The 17,318-nt window shown below is 41.9% G+C and overlaps 1 protein-coding gene across 1 annotated transcript; it reads left to right on the top strand.

Annotated features, from left to right (window-relative positions):
- Positions 1–1,967: 1,967 nt before the first annotated feature.
- On the top strand, positions 1,968–15,953 carry slc7a2 (solute carrier family 7 member 2). The gene is made up of 12 exons (XM_084718736.1): positions 1,968–2,227; positions 4,337–4,714; positions 5,474–5,629; positions 6,772–6,937; positions 7,098–7,234; positions 7,926–8,148; positions 9,716–9,855; positions 11,968–12,070; positions 12,585–12,796; positions 13,859–14,025; positions 14,115–14,223; positions 15,084–15,953. Exons 2-12 carry the CDS (start codon positions 4,345–4,347, stop codon positions 15,272–15,274), a joined length of 1,974 nt encoding a protein of 657 aa, XP_084574862.1. The 5' UTR covers positions 1,968–2,227; positions 4,337–4,344; the 3' UTR covers positions 15,275–15,953.
- Positions 15,954–17,318: the final 1,365 nt, after the last annotated feature.

Below are 17,318 nucleotides of genomic sequence, written 5' to 3'. Positions count from 1 at the left end.
AAGACTGCTTGCAGATGTGTCTGCGGACTTTTTTAGTTCATTGGGTTTGTGAGTTTGTTGGCTGATGTCATTTGTCTCAAAATGGCAGAAAATTGTTCCAATTTAAGAGCCAGCGTGTTGGATTTAATGGCATCTAGCGGTGAGCTTGCAGATTACAAATACTTCAGCTGATCCTCCTCTTCCGAGCGAGTAGGAGAAGCTACGGTGGCTGTGAAAGGCCATATATTTAAAGCCAGAGTTTGGTTTGTCCATTCTGGGCTTCTGTAGAAACGAGAGCCTGACTGATACTGGATTTTTTTTAGGCTGACGCTAATACTGATATTAGGGAGTAAAATAAATAAATATATAAATATCTGCATTATGTCAACCGGCTGACTGATATATTGGTTTGGCTTTAGTAGAAACAAAGCGGTGCAACATCTTCTGTGGAAAAAAACTTGAACCCTCTGTAGATATAATTTTCAAGCAATGAAAACATGATTCTTATTTTCACGTGATTGTATGCTGCCGAAAACATACTTTTATTATGCAATTTCTATTCAGTTTCTGCCATATTGTACCAACGGATCCCCATAAATCTTCCATATTAGACCTCCAATGAGCTAATCAATAAATCGTTATACAAAAAGGTGCTTCCAGATATAGTGTAGTTCATATGACAGTAAATACCCAGCAACGTGTACTGTTATATGATATTGATAATAATAAATAGCCTATGTTTTTGTTGTTGTTGTTTGTTTTTGTAATTAGTGTAACGATCTGAGTACCTGATTCACCAGATTCATAAATTCACTGCATTTTGTTCCTCTGTGCACAACAACACTTTGTTAAACCGTGAAGAGCAAAGTTTGCTGTAGCATGACATTGTAGAAAATTATTATTTTTCTAAGTTTCAAGCCTCTCAGTCATTTGACGGGAGACATATTGTCTTGTTGGTGCAAACTGTTGGCTGTATTTGTGTTGAATCAGAATTTATTTAGGTCCGTTTTCGTGATAAATGTGCGTGTGTGTGTGTGTTCAAGGCAAACAGCCAGCATTAACAGTGGTGTCTCCAGTCTGCCCAGCATTGGCTTTTCTCATCAACATGCAGGTCAGATAATCAGCCGCTGTAGCCAAGGTTTAGTGGCTGGATGGTCAAACTGAGAGAGAGCTGGCTGTTGTCATGCCATGGAATCTCTGGTCTGTGGATTGGACGGTGTTTCTAACAGCCAGCTGCCACCTTCCCACTGATGTCTCAAGCTGGTTTGAGCTGGTCCTGGCACAAATTTCCTCCACTGCAAACTCAAACTTAGTTGTAATTTGCAGGCAGTGTTTGATGGAAAAATTCGACTTTTCATTCCCTCCAAGAGCTCAGACTTGTAACTCAAGTTGAGATGCCAGGCTTCTGGTGGTGTACCACAGTGAGCTGTGTTATTGATTTTGTAATGTCCATGGGTCCAATAGCTCAGCTCAGCGAACATTGAGCAATACCTGTCTTCCATTAGGAGGACTTAACCCGCCAGTACTGTAGCTTGTCCACCCTTCATTGACCAATCAGCACCCATGCTTTTAGCAGCACTCCTGTGGGCTGCGCTGGGTAAACACAAGTGTCTGCCTCAATGTTTGTCAATGCCAGTTGCCTAACCATTTATCAGTAGTCAGTAAGCATCTGGGCAGCTGGGATCTATTTGACCTGAGTGTGCATTAGAAATCACTAATTCTACCTCAAAGATTTCTTCTTTTCTCCTCTCTGTCCTGCTGTGTGATCCCAGGATGAGAGCTTATGTTGTCTCCACAGAGTTTAACTCCCCCAAACCTCAGGCATGGAGGTGAAACGCCCCCCCCTACACACACACACACACACACACCCCCGACCCTAATTCCCTGAGCTTCCCTCCTCCCCCCTCTTGCCTCCCCGCTCACGGGACGTCACTCCCCTGGCCGTGGCGGGACTGGAGGCATATGAGTGCATATCCTATGAAGAAACACTGGGGACAGACAGAGGGGAGGCGTAAAAGCACCGCTCTGCACAGTGTACATGCCAGCATATGAATGAGTGTTGAGCAGAGTGCTGAAGGAGAATTTCAAAGCAGCCGTTCATGGGATCGGTGGATGTTATTTGACTTTTACCTGTGCTTAATGTGCAGCTGATCTGCTGTGGAAGAAAAGCACAGACACTTCTAAACAGGCTTTTCTTTTCTGTGTCTCATCTCAGACTCATCATATCCACACAGTGTCACTCTGACAGGTAGGTACATGTCTCTTGGGAGTGGACCAAATGTAACGTAGATCACAGAAATTCTGCAAGAATTTAGAATGACTCATGATAGCATCTATGAGTGAAGGTTTTGCAGCAGCTGTGTTGTTTGTGAACTGGCAGTCTTTGCAGAGAATTTCAACATGTTCAGTTTAAGATATGACCTAGATGTTGCTGTCACTGTCCAATGTACAATACACATGACCTAGTGAATAATCATGGATGTAGAGCTGCAACAATGAGTTGATTGATCGATTGGTTGTCCACTATTAATGATTGTCAACTATTTTGATAAATCAGTAATTGGTCTGAGTAATATTTAAAGAAAGAGAAGCCAAAATTCTTTAATTCTGCCTTCTTAAATGTGACATTTTTCTTGTTTCTTTAGTCCTCTGTGACGGCAAACTGAGTTGTGGACAAAACAGGCCATTTGAGGACATTTTGTTGGACTCTGATCAGCATTTTTCACAATTTTCTTAAACTCATTGATTAATCCATAGATAATCAACAGATTCATTGACAGTGAAAATAATCATAAATTGTACCCTTGGATGCAGGCTAATTGTGCACAAATGACTGCAATCTGTATTTTCAGTTTCCAAAACTGAATTTCCACTTGTCAGAATCTGAATCTGAAAACTTGTCATCCACTGTATTCTTGGTGACGCTGTAAAATAGCCCTCATTGTGATGTTAATGAGCTGTCACATCCAAAACTCATTTCTCTTGGTCTAAAAAGGCACACTGAAATGGAAATCAACGCATATTTGGACGGTCGTCAGTGTTAATTTACGGTAAAGATAAGCAAAGTGTCAGTTCTAAGAAGAAGCCTCAACTTCAAAAGCAAGCTAGGAACTATTCATTGCGCGGCGGGAATATTTCACTCCTCTTTTATCATATTGCATTCATGCAAATATTTTAGGCAGGGGATCCCAGCTGTCTGACTAATGGAAAGAGACATTTTTAGAGATGAGACAATGAAAACAAAGAAGACGCTGCCGTTTGTCTTTTTATGTTCTTTTTAAAGTAATTAGTAAAGAGAGATACTGGAATGTCGTTATTGTGTCATAGTGGTGCATTCATGAACCCCTTATGAATGCAGCTCTTTGAGCGCTTAGATTTGCACCATAACCCCAAACAATAGACTTTAATGGGACGCTACTGTATGAACTTAACAGGGCCATAGGATTTGGCGGCATTCCTAAAGTGCGCGTCATAGCGTGTAGAGTTAATATCCCTCTCGTCATCGCGCCACCTTTGTTTCATCCTCACATGTTATGCAACTGAATTTTCAGCATTTTTTTGTCAAGAGAACAAGCTGTACATGAAGCAGGTGGAGTTAAAATGCATTGTGTTCACGTACCTGACCTGTGGTTTAACAATTCTTGTACCTCCTGTTGAATGTTTAAAAAGTGCAAACACTGATGTGGAGGTAAAGAATAGTAGTAATGACTGGGTGAGATCTACTACCTGATATTTTTCCCCTCTCTTGCGCCGCGACTCGTTAAGATTTTTTCAAATAATATTTCTTATTTATGCATGTCTCTGCGCCATAAAAAATACAACTAAACAGCAATGTCTCTCTCCAGAAATCATAACCTGGTTACTCAAGATAATCCACAGATATTGTGAGAAGTTTTATGTGGTAACAACTTTCTTTCAGTTGTAGAATCTACTATGTTCTATGAAACTATTCCATGAAACTGCTCACAACAAGGTCTATGGATTATCTTGAGTAATCAGGTCATGATTACAAATTTTTCAAATGGATTATTTTGTCACTTTGAGCGCCACAAAGTGAGTGACATTTAGTCCCAGTTTATTGGAAAGAGGGCAAACATCTCCAAAACTCTGCAGCTCACGCCAATACAATCTAGACTGATAAAAAACACTACAGGTAAGAGGTGAAATATGCTTTCTCATATTTTGGGTTGGACTGTCTCTTTAACCAGTTTTATCCAGTTCAAACTGTTATTTAAGTTCATGCCCTGACTGGAAGTAAAAGGTTTCTGAGGGTTTTTTTTTCACACAGTAAATCAGGTCAGACTTGAGCTGCACAGGTATTTTCACTCTTTTCTTCTCTCTTTCCTTCTGTCAGCAGGTGTCAACATGCTGGAGCAGGTTCTGTCGTTCGGCCGCTCCCTGGTGCGCAGGAAAGTGGTTGACCTGAGCAGCCTGGAGGACTCAAAGCTGTGCCGCTGCCTGGGAACCGTCGACCTCATCGCCCTCGGGGTGGGCAGCACCCTGGGCGCCGGCGTCTACGTCTTGGCTGGCGAGGTGGCCAAGGGCGACTCGGGCCCAAGCATTGTCATCTCCTTCCTAATTGCTGCCCTGGCCTCCGTCATGGCCGGCCTGTGCTATGCTGAGTTTGGCGCACGCGTCCCCAAGACCGGCTCTGCTTACCTTTATAGCTACGTGACCGTGGGAGAGATCTGGGCCTTCATCACTGGCTGGAACCTCATTCTCTCCTACGTGATTGGTAAGATAGAGACGAGCTCGTCCGATATATCGGTACAGGCCTATCACAGATATATCGTATCGGCGTGGAAGTTTTTTTCTGCTGAACATGTCATGCATAAAACAATGCTTGAAGTGATTTTGATTTAGCACAACAGGGACCATTAGTGGTGACGAGGAGCTTCCTGACAGATGTAGATGTCAGATGTCAGGATACTGTGCTTCTTGTTTTACAACCTGCCCCTGACTGGCAGTGTTTAAATAGTACTGATGTTTATTTAGGTGTTTATTTTATTCATTTATTCTTTATTTAAAGCTGCCATCATATTTTGTGGATTTTTAAGGCCCCTGCAGACAAAAGAGGAAGTGTTTCCTTTTAACTGACTAATGTACTAGTCACTGTAACTTTGGCTGGGAAAATGTAAACACAGGCCTGTTTCATCTGATTTGAAGGAGAATCCGGCTGATTTTCTCGCATATGGTCTCATTAACTTACTTTGGCCATGTAGCTACATCAGTGATAAACTGAGACTGTTTCATAGCCTTCTGTGTACATTTGCATGGCCGTATTGGTGCAAAATTGCTGCACAATGCGCAAAGAAAAAGTCTATTTTCATTCCAGCTCAAATATTCACTTTATCAGCCACCATATTGGTACATGGGTGGATTTTTTCCCCTCTAAGATCTCAAAAATACCACGTTGGTCAGGCTCTACTTCAAAGTGCGTGTTATTTAAAGAGGATACTGATTCTTATTCTCTCTGTTTATTGGTTTCTCACAGGTACCTCCTCAGTTGCCAGGGCCTGGAGCGGCACTTTTGATGAAATGATTGGAGGACACATCGAGATATTCTGTAAAACCTACTTCAGCATGAACTCTCCCGGCTTGGCTCAGTACCCCGACTTCTTTGCCGTCTGCCTGATACTGCTGCTCTCTGGTGAGGCGGCAAATAAAGGCTGAGAGTCGTAACATGCATGCCCAGGGTCCATGGAGAAAGAACGGAAATTAAGATGCGTACATTTTATTTAAAACAGGCAACTTTGATGAGACACAGCTGGCATAATCCAATAAAGAGATGGCAGGACACTGTGTGATAAGTGTTTAATAGGGCAGGGCAGTCCACCGGGAGCCGCATTCACCCCTTCCTTTATGAAGATCTCCCTATCGTCTTGCTAGTTTTCAGCAGCACCCTGCTTCTCTTTCCCACAGTCACATATAATCACAGCTGGGAACTGCTCGGTGCAGGACCGGTTTCTTTACAACCTCAGGCCACTGAGAAGCTCCACTGTAACAGCTGAGGGGTTTAGTATCGTCAGTAGCTTTTGGTCACTTGGAGAGAACTCCATCAATTTCCCGTGGTCAGATTTATGACAATCCAGGGATTGGAACTGGACATATTTTGGTCAAATTCCACCTTTATGATCCTCGGGCCGAAACTGAAAACTTTATCGTGTGTTGCATCCTTCGGCCTGCCAGTGAAATGATCACATTAGGTCAACGTGACCCGCAAACAATCCACCAGTGTTTCGTTGTTTTTATGGACCACAGATGTAGAATTTATGCAATATCTGTCCATGAAAGCAAAACAAAATGCAAAAAAAAGATTAGCTCCTGTTTTGTGAATCTTTCTGTGTTGCTGTAGTCTTTAGCACCATAAATCATTAAACAAATTTCTTTTATTAATATATTTTTATAACATTTTCACACAGTCAGACAGCCTTTAAACTTCACCTGTTATTCTCCCCAGGTTAAATCGTAATAACTTCTGTGATCCTCCTCCAAGACTTTTCAGCTAATGTCATCATCAGGGCAAAAACTTAAAGATATATTGTGTCTAAAGTGTCTAAAAACACTAGACCTGTGTGACTATGTATATTGAGTTGTGACCTGAATGGAACAGAACCCGGAACCCAACTTGATGATAATGATTAATAATTAATAAAGAAAAAAAAAAACTGATGATGTGTGCAAAGATACCAAACCATTGGGCACAAACAGATGAAAGCATTGCTGGCATTTCAAAGTAGAACAAACCTCATATGACTGAACTGACCTCTGATGCCCTTTTGCTCCTCCCAGGACTCCTGTCGTTCGGGGTGAAAGAGTCCGCCTGGGTCAATAAAGTCTTCACTTCAATCAACGTGCTCGTACTCTTGTTCGTCATCATCTCCGGCTTTGTCAAAGGAGACGCACACAACTGGAAGATAACTGAGGAGTCCCTCATCAATGTCACCATAGTTAGAAGGTAATTTATTCATTTGTCTGTGTTGTTCACAAATCCAAATCCCTGAAGTTCTAGTGTGTTTGTGTTTGTGCATTCAGCACACCAGCAGTCCTCACATCATCATGTCACCCACATTTTTAACCGCAAATATAGTTATTAAATGACCGTTACCATGTTTCAGGAACTTGTCAGTGACAGCCAACGTGAGCAGTGATTATGGAGTTGGAGGATTTTTGCCCTACGGCTTCAGTGGGACGTTAGCTGGAGCTGCCACCTGCTTTTACGCTTTTGTTGGATTTGACTGCATTGCAACTACAGGTAGTTAATGCAACCACACTCATCAAAAATATAAATACACAATTTTTGATTTTGCTCCCATTCTTCACGGGTTGAAGTAAAAGATCTTAGACTTCTTCTGTGCACACAAAAAGTGTATTTCTTTTTCAGTTTTTTTTCACAAATTTCCATAATCCATCCACCTGACAGGTGTGGCATATAGAGGATTATTGCAGAAGTGTGCCTTGCTTTACCCTGATATTCTTCACCTAAACCTAACTAATCACTCCTCAGGCCTAAACCTCACCACCCCAAACAACAAAGGCAATGAGCACTAGCCAATCAGAAGCAGAGTAGGGTAGTTCATGCCCTCCTGGGGAAAAAATGGTTAGGGAGATCAAACAGCACATTTCAGACTGGCCTTTTATTGTGGCCAGTCTCAAACAGACCTGTGCAATAATCCTGCTGCTTAATGAGCATCTCCAGATGCCAAACCTGGCAGGTGGATGGATTATCTTGGCAAGGTGCTCACTAACATGAACTCAACAAATTTGTGAGAAATAAACCTTTTGCATGCATAGAAGAGCTTTTAACTTGAACTCACAAAAAAATGCGAGCCAGAACAGTGTTGTGTTTATACTTTTGTTGCGCAAACATTGATGGGATGTGATTTGGCGTGATTTCATTTAATCAAAGCTCAATGTAAAGATATCTGAGTGTCTGTGTGCGGCAGGCGAGGAGGTGAAGAACCCTCAGAGAGCCATTCCCATCGGCATCGTGGTGTCGCTCACCGTGTGTTTCCTGGCGTACTTTGGTGTGTCAGCTGCGCTCACGCTGATGATGCCCTACTACCTGCTGGATGAGAAGAGCCCTCTGCCCATGGCCTTTGAATATGTTGGCTGGGGTCCAGCCAAATATGTGGTCGCTGCGGGCTCGCTGTGTGCCCTCTCTACCAGGTATTCAGTGGATTTGCTTTTGTAAAATAAGTTGAGGACAAAATATCAATACGAAAAGCACAACGAAAGCATTTAGATGTTAGATTTACTGTATTTGTGTCAGCTGAATTTATAATAATGATGCACGCTATAAATTGGTGATAATGGTGAATGAGATCTGGTCAAAAATGATGACCACATATCTCGTGTCTGTCTTGTTATTGGATTGATTGCTGTTGCTTAACAGGGCGCAGTGGGTGCAGTGCTTAATTCTCTCTGTTTCCACATATCTGCATGTCTTTATTATATAATATTTATAAGTAAAATACATGGATAAGGTGGGCTAGTTTTTCCCAGAACAACATATTGGTGTGACTTAATTCTGTCTTCCTTCCCTGATGGTTTGCATCAGTTTTACATCAACAAATCCTTGTGGATGTCAGTCACTAACTTATCCCATGATCTGCATTCATGTGCATATTATCAAATCTGACTTGAACCAATTAAATGTTGGATAGGTCAGTGCCTGCAAGCAGTGTTTAGGCTGTTTACTTTGGCATTCGCCCTTTGGCAGATGGTTTCACAATTTCTACCAGCTGTGAAAAAGCTTTAACACACATTCTGGTACTTTTTTATCTTTGGACTAAATGTTTACACTCCTGAGAAATGTAATTACTCAAGGGACCCGAAAATCCCTTTAAATTCAACTCAAAGCCAGTTCTTAAAACTGAGAAAAATGACTGTAACCTCTTTAAAACATAATAATTTGACTGTTCAAATCTATTGCAGTCCAGTCATTTAAGTTGATGAAAATAAATGAAAGAAAATGATGCAATGGAATAAATGCCAACAGGAAAGAAAGACACTGACTATGTTTACATGCACACAAATCTTCCACCATTATTCAGAATATGACAATATTCCAAAATTTGATATGGGTCATATCTGTTTAGATATTCTGAATTAATCCTTATTCCTAAAACATGTGGGATATGCTGGTATTATCCAGTTTTTAGAAGCAGTTTTTGAACATATATACAATCAACACACGGTCTCCTCCCTGTTTATGGTCATCTCTACTTTTAAACATCATGAAATACTTAAATAGGTTTAAACCAAGTTTTTGGTTATGCACAAATATTACAAAGGCGACCTTTGCAGAATGAAAGAGTGTGCCTGTGTTTGCACGGTCAAACATGTCCGCCACTGGTGGAAAACTTTGATAATATCCTAAGAAGCAAAATGTCTCAAGCAGCTCCAGCCGTTCCATTTTTCCGTAATCAGAGTATACATGGATGCATGCAAACGGGAATATCAATAGAATATTCATTTTCATCAGATATGCAGATTGGAATATTGTCTTTTTCAGAAAAAGTGCAGAAACTGGAATATTTTGTGCATGTAAACTTGGTCATTGACTTTAATCATGCTCTGAAGCTTTGATCATGTGACTGTAGGTGTATGTGTGTGTGTGTGTGTGTGTGTGTGTGTGCGTGTGTGTGTTGGTGTGTGTGTGTGTGTGTGTTGGTGTGTGTTTGGGGCTCTTGACTAACGTGTTGGTCTCGCATGTCTCTGCTGTCTCATGCAGTCTGCTGGGCTCCATTTTCCCCATGCCTCGTGTAATCTATGCTATGGCTGAGGATGGGGTGCTTTTCAAAGTCTTAGCCCGAATCAATCCTAAGACGAAGACCCCACTTATTGCCACTATGACCTCCGGTGTAGTAGCAGGTGAGAGCCGGGGACAGTCCAGTGAGATCACTCCTGCTAATCTTTCTCCACCAATCAACTGTGACAGACACGGTCGAAGATGCAGATGCAGATGCAGATGCAGATGCAGATAATCATTTGGTTCTTTGGTTTCAGCTTTAAATTATCCAGTTTAAGGAGGTTTTCCCTCCAAATACACGTGTTGTTCTCTCACAGTTGTGCAGGTGTCATGTTTTCTTCCCCAGAACGCCCTCAACTTAACCATGAACCCTCTTCTCCCTAGCCTGTTGGGCTCCATGTTCCCTCTGCCCCGCATTCTCTTTGCCATGGCGCGGGACGGTATTCTGTTCAGTTTTATGTCCAAAGTGAGTAAGCGCCAGTCGCCTGTGGCTGCCACCATGGCGGCAGGCACCACCGCGGGTAAGCTCCTGAGACGAGGACTCGCCTATCGCAGGGATGTGTAGTGGACTTGGGGTGGTGTTGGTGGTGACTGCATGTTGAACTTGGTGATGGTGTTTCCAAAAGCATGTGAAAAAATGATAAACACATCATTAGTGCTTTTCACGCTGCACTTATCCCAGGGCTAAAGGAATTCTCATGCTGCCTTCAAATGGGGTCGTGTTTACCGTGTTCACAAGAATGTGGACGCTCCCGTCTTGTGGGATTCACGACCTTCTGAAAGCTCATTCATGAGGTCATGAGTCAAGTGCACAACTTCCCATGTCATAACCATGAGTTCTATTTGAAGGCAGCAAAACCAGGCAAAAAAGCTGTTAAAAAGAACAGACACGCGTTTTGACAGACAATGATACAGCCTTGGGCTTAGGTTGACCCTGGGCTAACAATGTATGTGTGAAAAGAAGCTAACTACCCCAGGGGCGACTATTAGCCTCAGACTGAAAACATGCAGTGTGAAGTCTAATCATAGCTTTTAAGTTTATGGACATTTTTTAGTTTTAAGACGTGTCTTTGTTCACCACTTCAGTCCACCTGGCTTTAAGTCACTTGTCTGAATAAAGAAAAGGAGAATTAGCTTCTGATAGATCTGTAGACCATTCTCATGTCTGTATGCTACATATGAAGCTACAGGAAATCACTGTTCTGGACCAAGAAATAAGTCCTCTCCTCTAGTTTAACCACAATGTGTCATTCTACACAAACAAACAAACAACATATGAAACTACAGCGCAGGGATGGTGAGCTTATCTTAACACAAAGACTGGAAACGAGGGAAAACTTATATCTTGATGGTTTAATTAGGGTCACATCATCACTGTTAAGTTTCCAGGTTTTAACTTCACGTTTGCCTTTTCATGATCATCAAACGTAAATTTTCTGCAATTTTTGTCTCTTACCATTGACTACGGTTCATATTTTTTCTTAAGTTAAGTCCCTCGATGGTCCACTGGAAAAGACATGACTGGACTGTACTTGAATTAGATATTCTTCTACTTTTAATGATAAAGTAAAGAAGAAATTCAAGCAGTTGGCCTTTGAGGACTGGTGTGGTGTTCATACGATATTAAAAATGTCAACCTCTAAAGCTTTCCTGCTCAGTAGGACCCAGGTACAGTACCTTGTTGCATCATGCTCGCTGTGCTCAGGTGTTCAGGGGGCCGAGACCCTCAGGGTACATACGTGACGGGCAGATGTAGAGCCGGAGCACGGGCCGTGTACTGAGCAACTGGTAGAACTGGGCAGGGGAGCTTTCTTTGTTATCTTTGTTTTAATGCGATGTTGTGAGGAACAGTGGACGCGCCGCCGCTCTGTGTTTGAACTGAGCTGCTGAGATCAGCTCCATACTGGAGTCTGGTGCTGAGATACGAGAGAGGGGAACCCCGTCGTGCATCTCACATCAAACGACACTCGATATGGAGATGATTACAGCTGTTAGCCTGGGGAAACATTTAGCTCCTTTGTGTCTTTTTTGTTGTGAAAACATGTCTGCATGAGATTTATTTTGCATCTCTTCATGTTCATGTGCATTTGTTGTATGATGCATCTGAAGGAAGCAGGTGTATGTGGGTATAAATGAATGTTTTCATGTATTTTGTAAAAATCTTTGCTCTAGTATTTCTTATACATGTTTTTTGTGAAGGTGAAAGTGTTGATTTATTCTTTTGGTTACTCCAGCTATCATGGCTTTCCTGTTTGACCTCAAAGCGCTGGTGGACATGATGTCCATCGGGACTCTGCTGGCCTACTCACTGGTTGCTGTGTGTGTACTCATTCTCAGGTGGGTACATTTATAAATAACTAAAGAAAAGAAATCTTATTTGTGCAACATTGTGAAACGGCTTCACTTATAGCTTTTCCAAAAGCCCACAGGTATGATTAGCCTTTCACTGTAACATACGGCTCATGTTGTTGCATCACGCGGTGATGTAAGAGCTGTGAATGCTCCCTTTGTATGACTGTGAAGTGGCTGCTTGAGTGAATGAAGGTGTTTACTTAAGTTTTCTGTACTTGCTAAACTCTGGACGTGCTGTACACCTCTGCTGGTTGCACCCAGGTTACTCATCAACACAGCAGCAGGAAAGAGACACAGTGCTTGTTACCTGGTTTAAACTGGATTTATATGAATTACAACTTAAACTATTTCACAATGAAAGTTGTTTGTATAAGGGATATTCTTAATATAAACAGGTGGAAGCACTGAAGAAACTGAATATCTTGCTTCAGATTACAGAAGTGTGGCTTTGAATTTAAGTAAAATTCAGTCTTGTGGCCTTTATGTCTCTGTGGTTAAGGTACCAGCCAGATGGAGCCCTGGAGCGGCGGGCAGGCGCCGGCGAGAGGGACTACCTGTCCTCTGAGGGGGGCGAGTCTGACCTGACGGAGTCGGAGTCCCACCTTAACATGCTGAAGGGTGGCAGCTCCACCCTGCAGACAGTCCTGCATCCACCTGTCTCACCGTCTGAGCATTCCTCCAGTGTGGTCAACATGTCCATCTGTGTGCTCGGTGAGGCCAGGTTATCAGAAAGTCATTCTTACCGTGCATCGGGTCAGGTGCATGAGTGTACTGTCTGTTCTGCTGCCAGCTGATCTAACATGCTACTGGATCCTTCAGCCTTACATTTTCTGTGCACATTAATGACTGTATGCTCACGGACCTCTAGTGGTTGCAGTGATTCATAAGTTTATACGAAAACCTTGAAAAACGTATTTTATTCACTTCTCTGTTTCATACTGACTGCAGACTCCTCACTCCTCACGTAACTGATCAACTGCTAGACTGAAAACAGGGTTTATCCTGTCTGTTGAGGGCCACATTTTGACTTTAAGCATGAGTCGAAAAAGTTTTGACTCATCTTAAACCCAGAGCATCTGCAGAGTGATTCCATACCCAGAAACATGAGACAGGATATGAGATGAATAAATCCCTGTTTTTCTTGATTGTACCTCATTGACTGCTGCTGTATTTCACTGTGATGCATTCAAGACTGGCCAGTAAACAAATGCAGTGTGTATTGAGAGATGCAGATGACTTCACTACAAATATCAACTGTAACTCGCTTAATTTCATTACATTTGGTTTGTGAAGAAATTGAACATGATAGTGGTCACTTGTTGGTATTAAATTTAATTATCTGGAGCGATCTCATCAGCTCTCTGACAAAACATTTACTTTCTGTGTAGCCACAATTTCAGAATTTCAGCTTTTATCAATTCCCCCCCCCCCCCAAAAAAAAGATTTCGATATGTATCGTATCGCTGTAAGACGCCTGGTTGCTTATATTGTTCCAGATAAATAACGAAATGCTCTGAATTAGTATTTTTTTTCCTTATTATGTTACATTTAGGTGGCACTCTTTTGCAATACCGTCACTCTGTTTTATGAATCTTAAAGAAAACTGAGGTTTAATGATAAAAAATCACTTTATTAAAAACTTTACAAATCTCTGCTGCTTGTATCTGGTGGTCGTGGTGGCTTTGCAGTAGGTGCTTCACCATCTCAGACATCTGCTTCTACTCTTCTAGTTTCATGATATAATTGTATTAAGTGTGTTTTTTCACACCACAGTGCTGGTAGTGTGCGTGCTCAGCTATCTCACCACGTACCACATCGGCTCCATCCTTGGTATGGAAGTGTGGATCCTGGCGTTGCTGACCGTGTGTCTCCTCATCTTCTTTGGCTGCATCTTCATGGTCTGCAGGCAGCCTCAGACCAGCAAGAAGGTCTCCTTCATGGTGCGTAGCAGCTCATTAAGTCCACCGTTATCATACCAAGTCCTGTATCTTATACAAATACTTTTTTTGTGTGCTTGTTGCCATCACAGGTCCCTCTTCTGCCTTTTCTGCCCATTCTGAGCATATACGTCAATATTTACCTCATGGTGCAGCTGAGTGGAGATACATGGATACGTTTCTCTGTGTGGATGGCTGTGGGTGAGTGTTGAAACCTGCCATGACCCACTGCGAATATTAAGTTAGAGTTAGATTAGAAGATCAGTCTCACTTTCATGTGTATGTTAAGTATGAAGCTAGTGTAGAGACGGTTAGCGTAGCTTAGCATACAGACTGGACATCTGGAAACAGCTGGCCTGGTTCTGTCCGAAGATACTCTTTCTTGGCTGAGAGCAGTGACTCCCCGCTGTCTTTTCACACGGGAAAGCTAGCCTTCATATCTTTCTGCCAGAAAAGGCTTTTTAATATGTGGTTAATCTATTTTAACCAAAACCATCATCTTTTCTTAAAACTAAATAAGTAGTTTGGTGCCTAAACCTAACCAGACTGCAACATAAAACAGAAAAAAATGATGGTAATAAGTCAACTAAGTCTAAAAATAAGTCAGTAACAAGCTTCACATGGGAGTCAAATCCCAGTCTTCTTCCCATCCTGTTCCTGATGTGGAATTCTTTCAAGTGTGGCATCTTGTCTTCACCATGAAGTTGCCAGGCAACCACTGGAGACTTCAGGAAGTCACTGCTCCCGGCCAAGAGATAGTTTGGCACATAACCACCTTGTAACACTGCGACACGATGGTCTCACGCTTCAGTTTTCGTACATGTTAATGACTGTAGAGGTGCTGGTAGGTGGATTTTGTTGTTGTGATTTTGGACAGAGCCAGGCTAGCTGTTTTCACCTGTTTCCAGTCTTTATGCTAAGCTATGCTAATTGTTCTCTGGCTGTAAGTACATTTTTGGTGGACATTTATGAGAGCTAAACCCTGAATTTCTATCTGAACTGTTATTTATGTTGCATGCCTACAATATTTCCCCAAATATCTTGTCCAACACTTTTCTCAGGCTTCCTGATCTACTTTGGCTACGGCATGTGGCACAGTGTGGAGCGCCAGCGCCTTCTCCAGGATCCTTTAAACGGCGGCAGCACCCAGGAACACAACAGCAAAACCAGCAGGGAGAAGCAGATCGGTATGGGTGCGGTAGGAAAAGACCAGGAGCGTTTCATCTGCCCGGAGAAGACCAGCCAGTGTTAAAGTTTACCAGCTCATTCACAGACTCTGTGAGGCCTCAGATGAGTAAAAGCACACAGCAGCTCTTCACCATTTGTGCCTCGGTCACAAGCACATTCAGTCTGCGAAGGCAGCGTCAGTATTCTGTATCAGCGGCCACATGATGGGGAGCCGCTCTATCACTGATCCTGTAGGTCACTTTGTGCTTTATGGACAGCGTGGAGGCAGAATTGAAAGGACAGGTAACACACTGGAGAGTGATGTTCATTTCCTTTAACAGTGAAGTAGTCTATGCTAAGACTGCAGCAAAGCTTTTCTTAGTGCATGACACACATTTTTGTCTTTTTCTGCTCATTTTTACATTTGACGCAGGTTTGTACAGGGGGGGTTTTAACTGTAAAGAGATCTGTGTTATCCGTTTGAGGAATGTATGTTATTAGATTTTGATACACCAATGATGCATTAGTATTAAAATTAATGTTAGTTTGTGATAAAAGCACTCATTGTTCTTTGGCATAAGTGTGCAGTGCTGAGAAAGGACCAATCATAAAGTTGAGGTATATTTTAGAGCTATTTTAAGCATAACTGACCCCTAAGTTCCACCCCTTTTTGCTCTGCGCTCCAATAAGAGTTGGCACCTCTGTCAACTTTCTCTGTATCCTGCAAAATCAACATAAAGGCTACTTCTCACTACACAGTCCACTAAATAGTTTGTCATTTTGTTGTGTTGTCTGAATGTGTAGTGAGAATTATTATATCCTATAATACTATATACTATACTCAAAGTATCCCACAATACATCTTGAAAAGCAGCGAGCAACTGATGGTCACTAACCAAGTAATATATACTATCATGCATTCAGCTGAAAGAACGATAGCAATGACGTAGTTGAGAATCAGAGTGTAAAATGCCAGCTACCTAGCTAACTAATGCTAGCAAAACACTGGCTAACTGGCTGGCTAGTGATTAATACAGATTAGCTAGTGTTTTGCTAATGTTAGCAAACTTAAGATGTGATTATATGTTGCTTTTATAGGTTCTTTTGAACATAGATGAGCTGAGCATATAGTATATCCACAGGAAACAGGAAAGCAGGAAGTTGAGCGACGTATCAAGCTTGTTCAACTGTCATTTGAGCAGAGAGTAAAAAGGGGCGGAGCTTATGAAGTCTCAGTTGTTTTGTATGCATGCATGTGACATTGTGACATCTGTATAAAACGGTCATGAAGGTGCCTGTCAGATAGTTTATGTCAAATAGTTTTGTAGGCACTTAACTTGTCGACTCAGTTTACTGTATATATCAGAGTCCTGAAAGTAGGCCAAGTGCTGGTGTAAAGTTTCAGGCTCCTGTAGGGTATTGCATAACAGATCATAGCAATCTTCGCTGTAGTTTTTGGAGCTACCTGTAGCTGCTGTGGTGGTTTTATTCAGCACAGGTTCACTTTTTTTTTTTTTTTTAATTTTTGCTTGGGTGTCTTTTATCTTTGAACTGTTACAATCTGTATATGAAGATTGTTGTTTGATACAGAACTCGACTAAAAAAGTATTTCTAGTTTCTTTTTTCACTCTGTCTGATGCTGACCAGCTGTGTTTTCCAATTTGTCTGATATTTTATGCCATTTTGATACAGTTGGTGTTAATAGAAATGCTGTAACCTTTATGAAATTATTATCTCTTAACCAGACTGCTTTGCCACCTAACAAGAAGGAAAACAATTAATCAAACAAGTATTAAAAGGTCTGTAATGCTACATAATTTAGATGAACTGGGCATTGTTCCAGGTTTACTGTCTTGTTTTCAGTATCTCACTACAAAGACTGGAGTCTGTGTCGCTTTATAACCAGTTTGAGGAGGCTTCTGTTCGTGCTGAAGATGCATGAAGATTCAGCGCTCACATTCTTTCCTCTGGGCTTTTAGGGGCCACCGTGTCTTTCTTGTACTATGAACTGTAAAGCTCAGTGAGCTCCGGTTTACAGGAGAAACTTGTTTAGTGTCTTACACCAGCCGATGTGGAGAAATCCTTCACTTTTCAACAGGTCAGACACAAACAAGCTGCAGGATGCTGCT

This window comes from Lutjanus erythropterus, chromosome 5 (assembly GCF_056507025.1).
Source record: "Lutjanus erythropterus isolate fLutEry1 chromosome 5, fLutEry1.hap2, whole genome shotgun sequence".
NCBI classification, from domain to species: domain Eukaryota; kingdom Metazoa; phylum Chordata; class Actinopteri; order Lutjaniformes; family Lutjanidae; genus Lutjanus; species Lutjanus erythropterus.
Note: the sequence above shows the minus strand (reverse complement) of the source record. Positions and strands in the feature narration are given on the sequence as shown.

Coding starts and splice junctions, on each gene's coding strand:
- slc7a2 (XM_084718736.1), top strand. CDS start 4,345: ATGCTGGAGCAGGTTCTGTCGTTCGGCCGCTCCCTGGTGCGCAGGAAA. Junction 12,071..12,584: donor GTGTGTGTACTCATTCTCAG/GTGGGTACATTT, acceptor TCTGTGGTTAAG/GTACCAGCCAGATGGAGCCC. Junction 12,797..13,858: donor CATGTCCATCTGTGTGCTCG/GTGAGGCCAGGT, acceptor TTCACACCACAG/TGCTGGTAGTGTGCGTGCTC.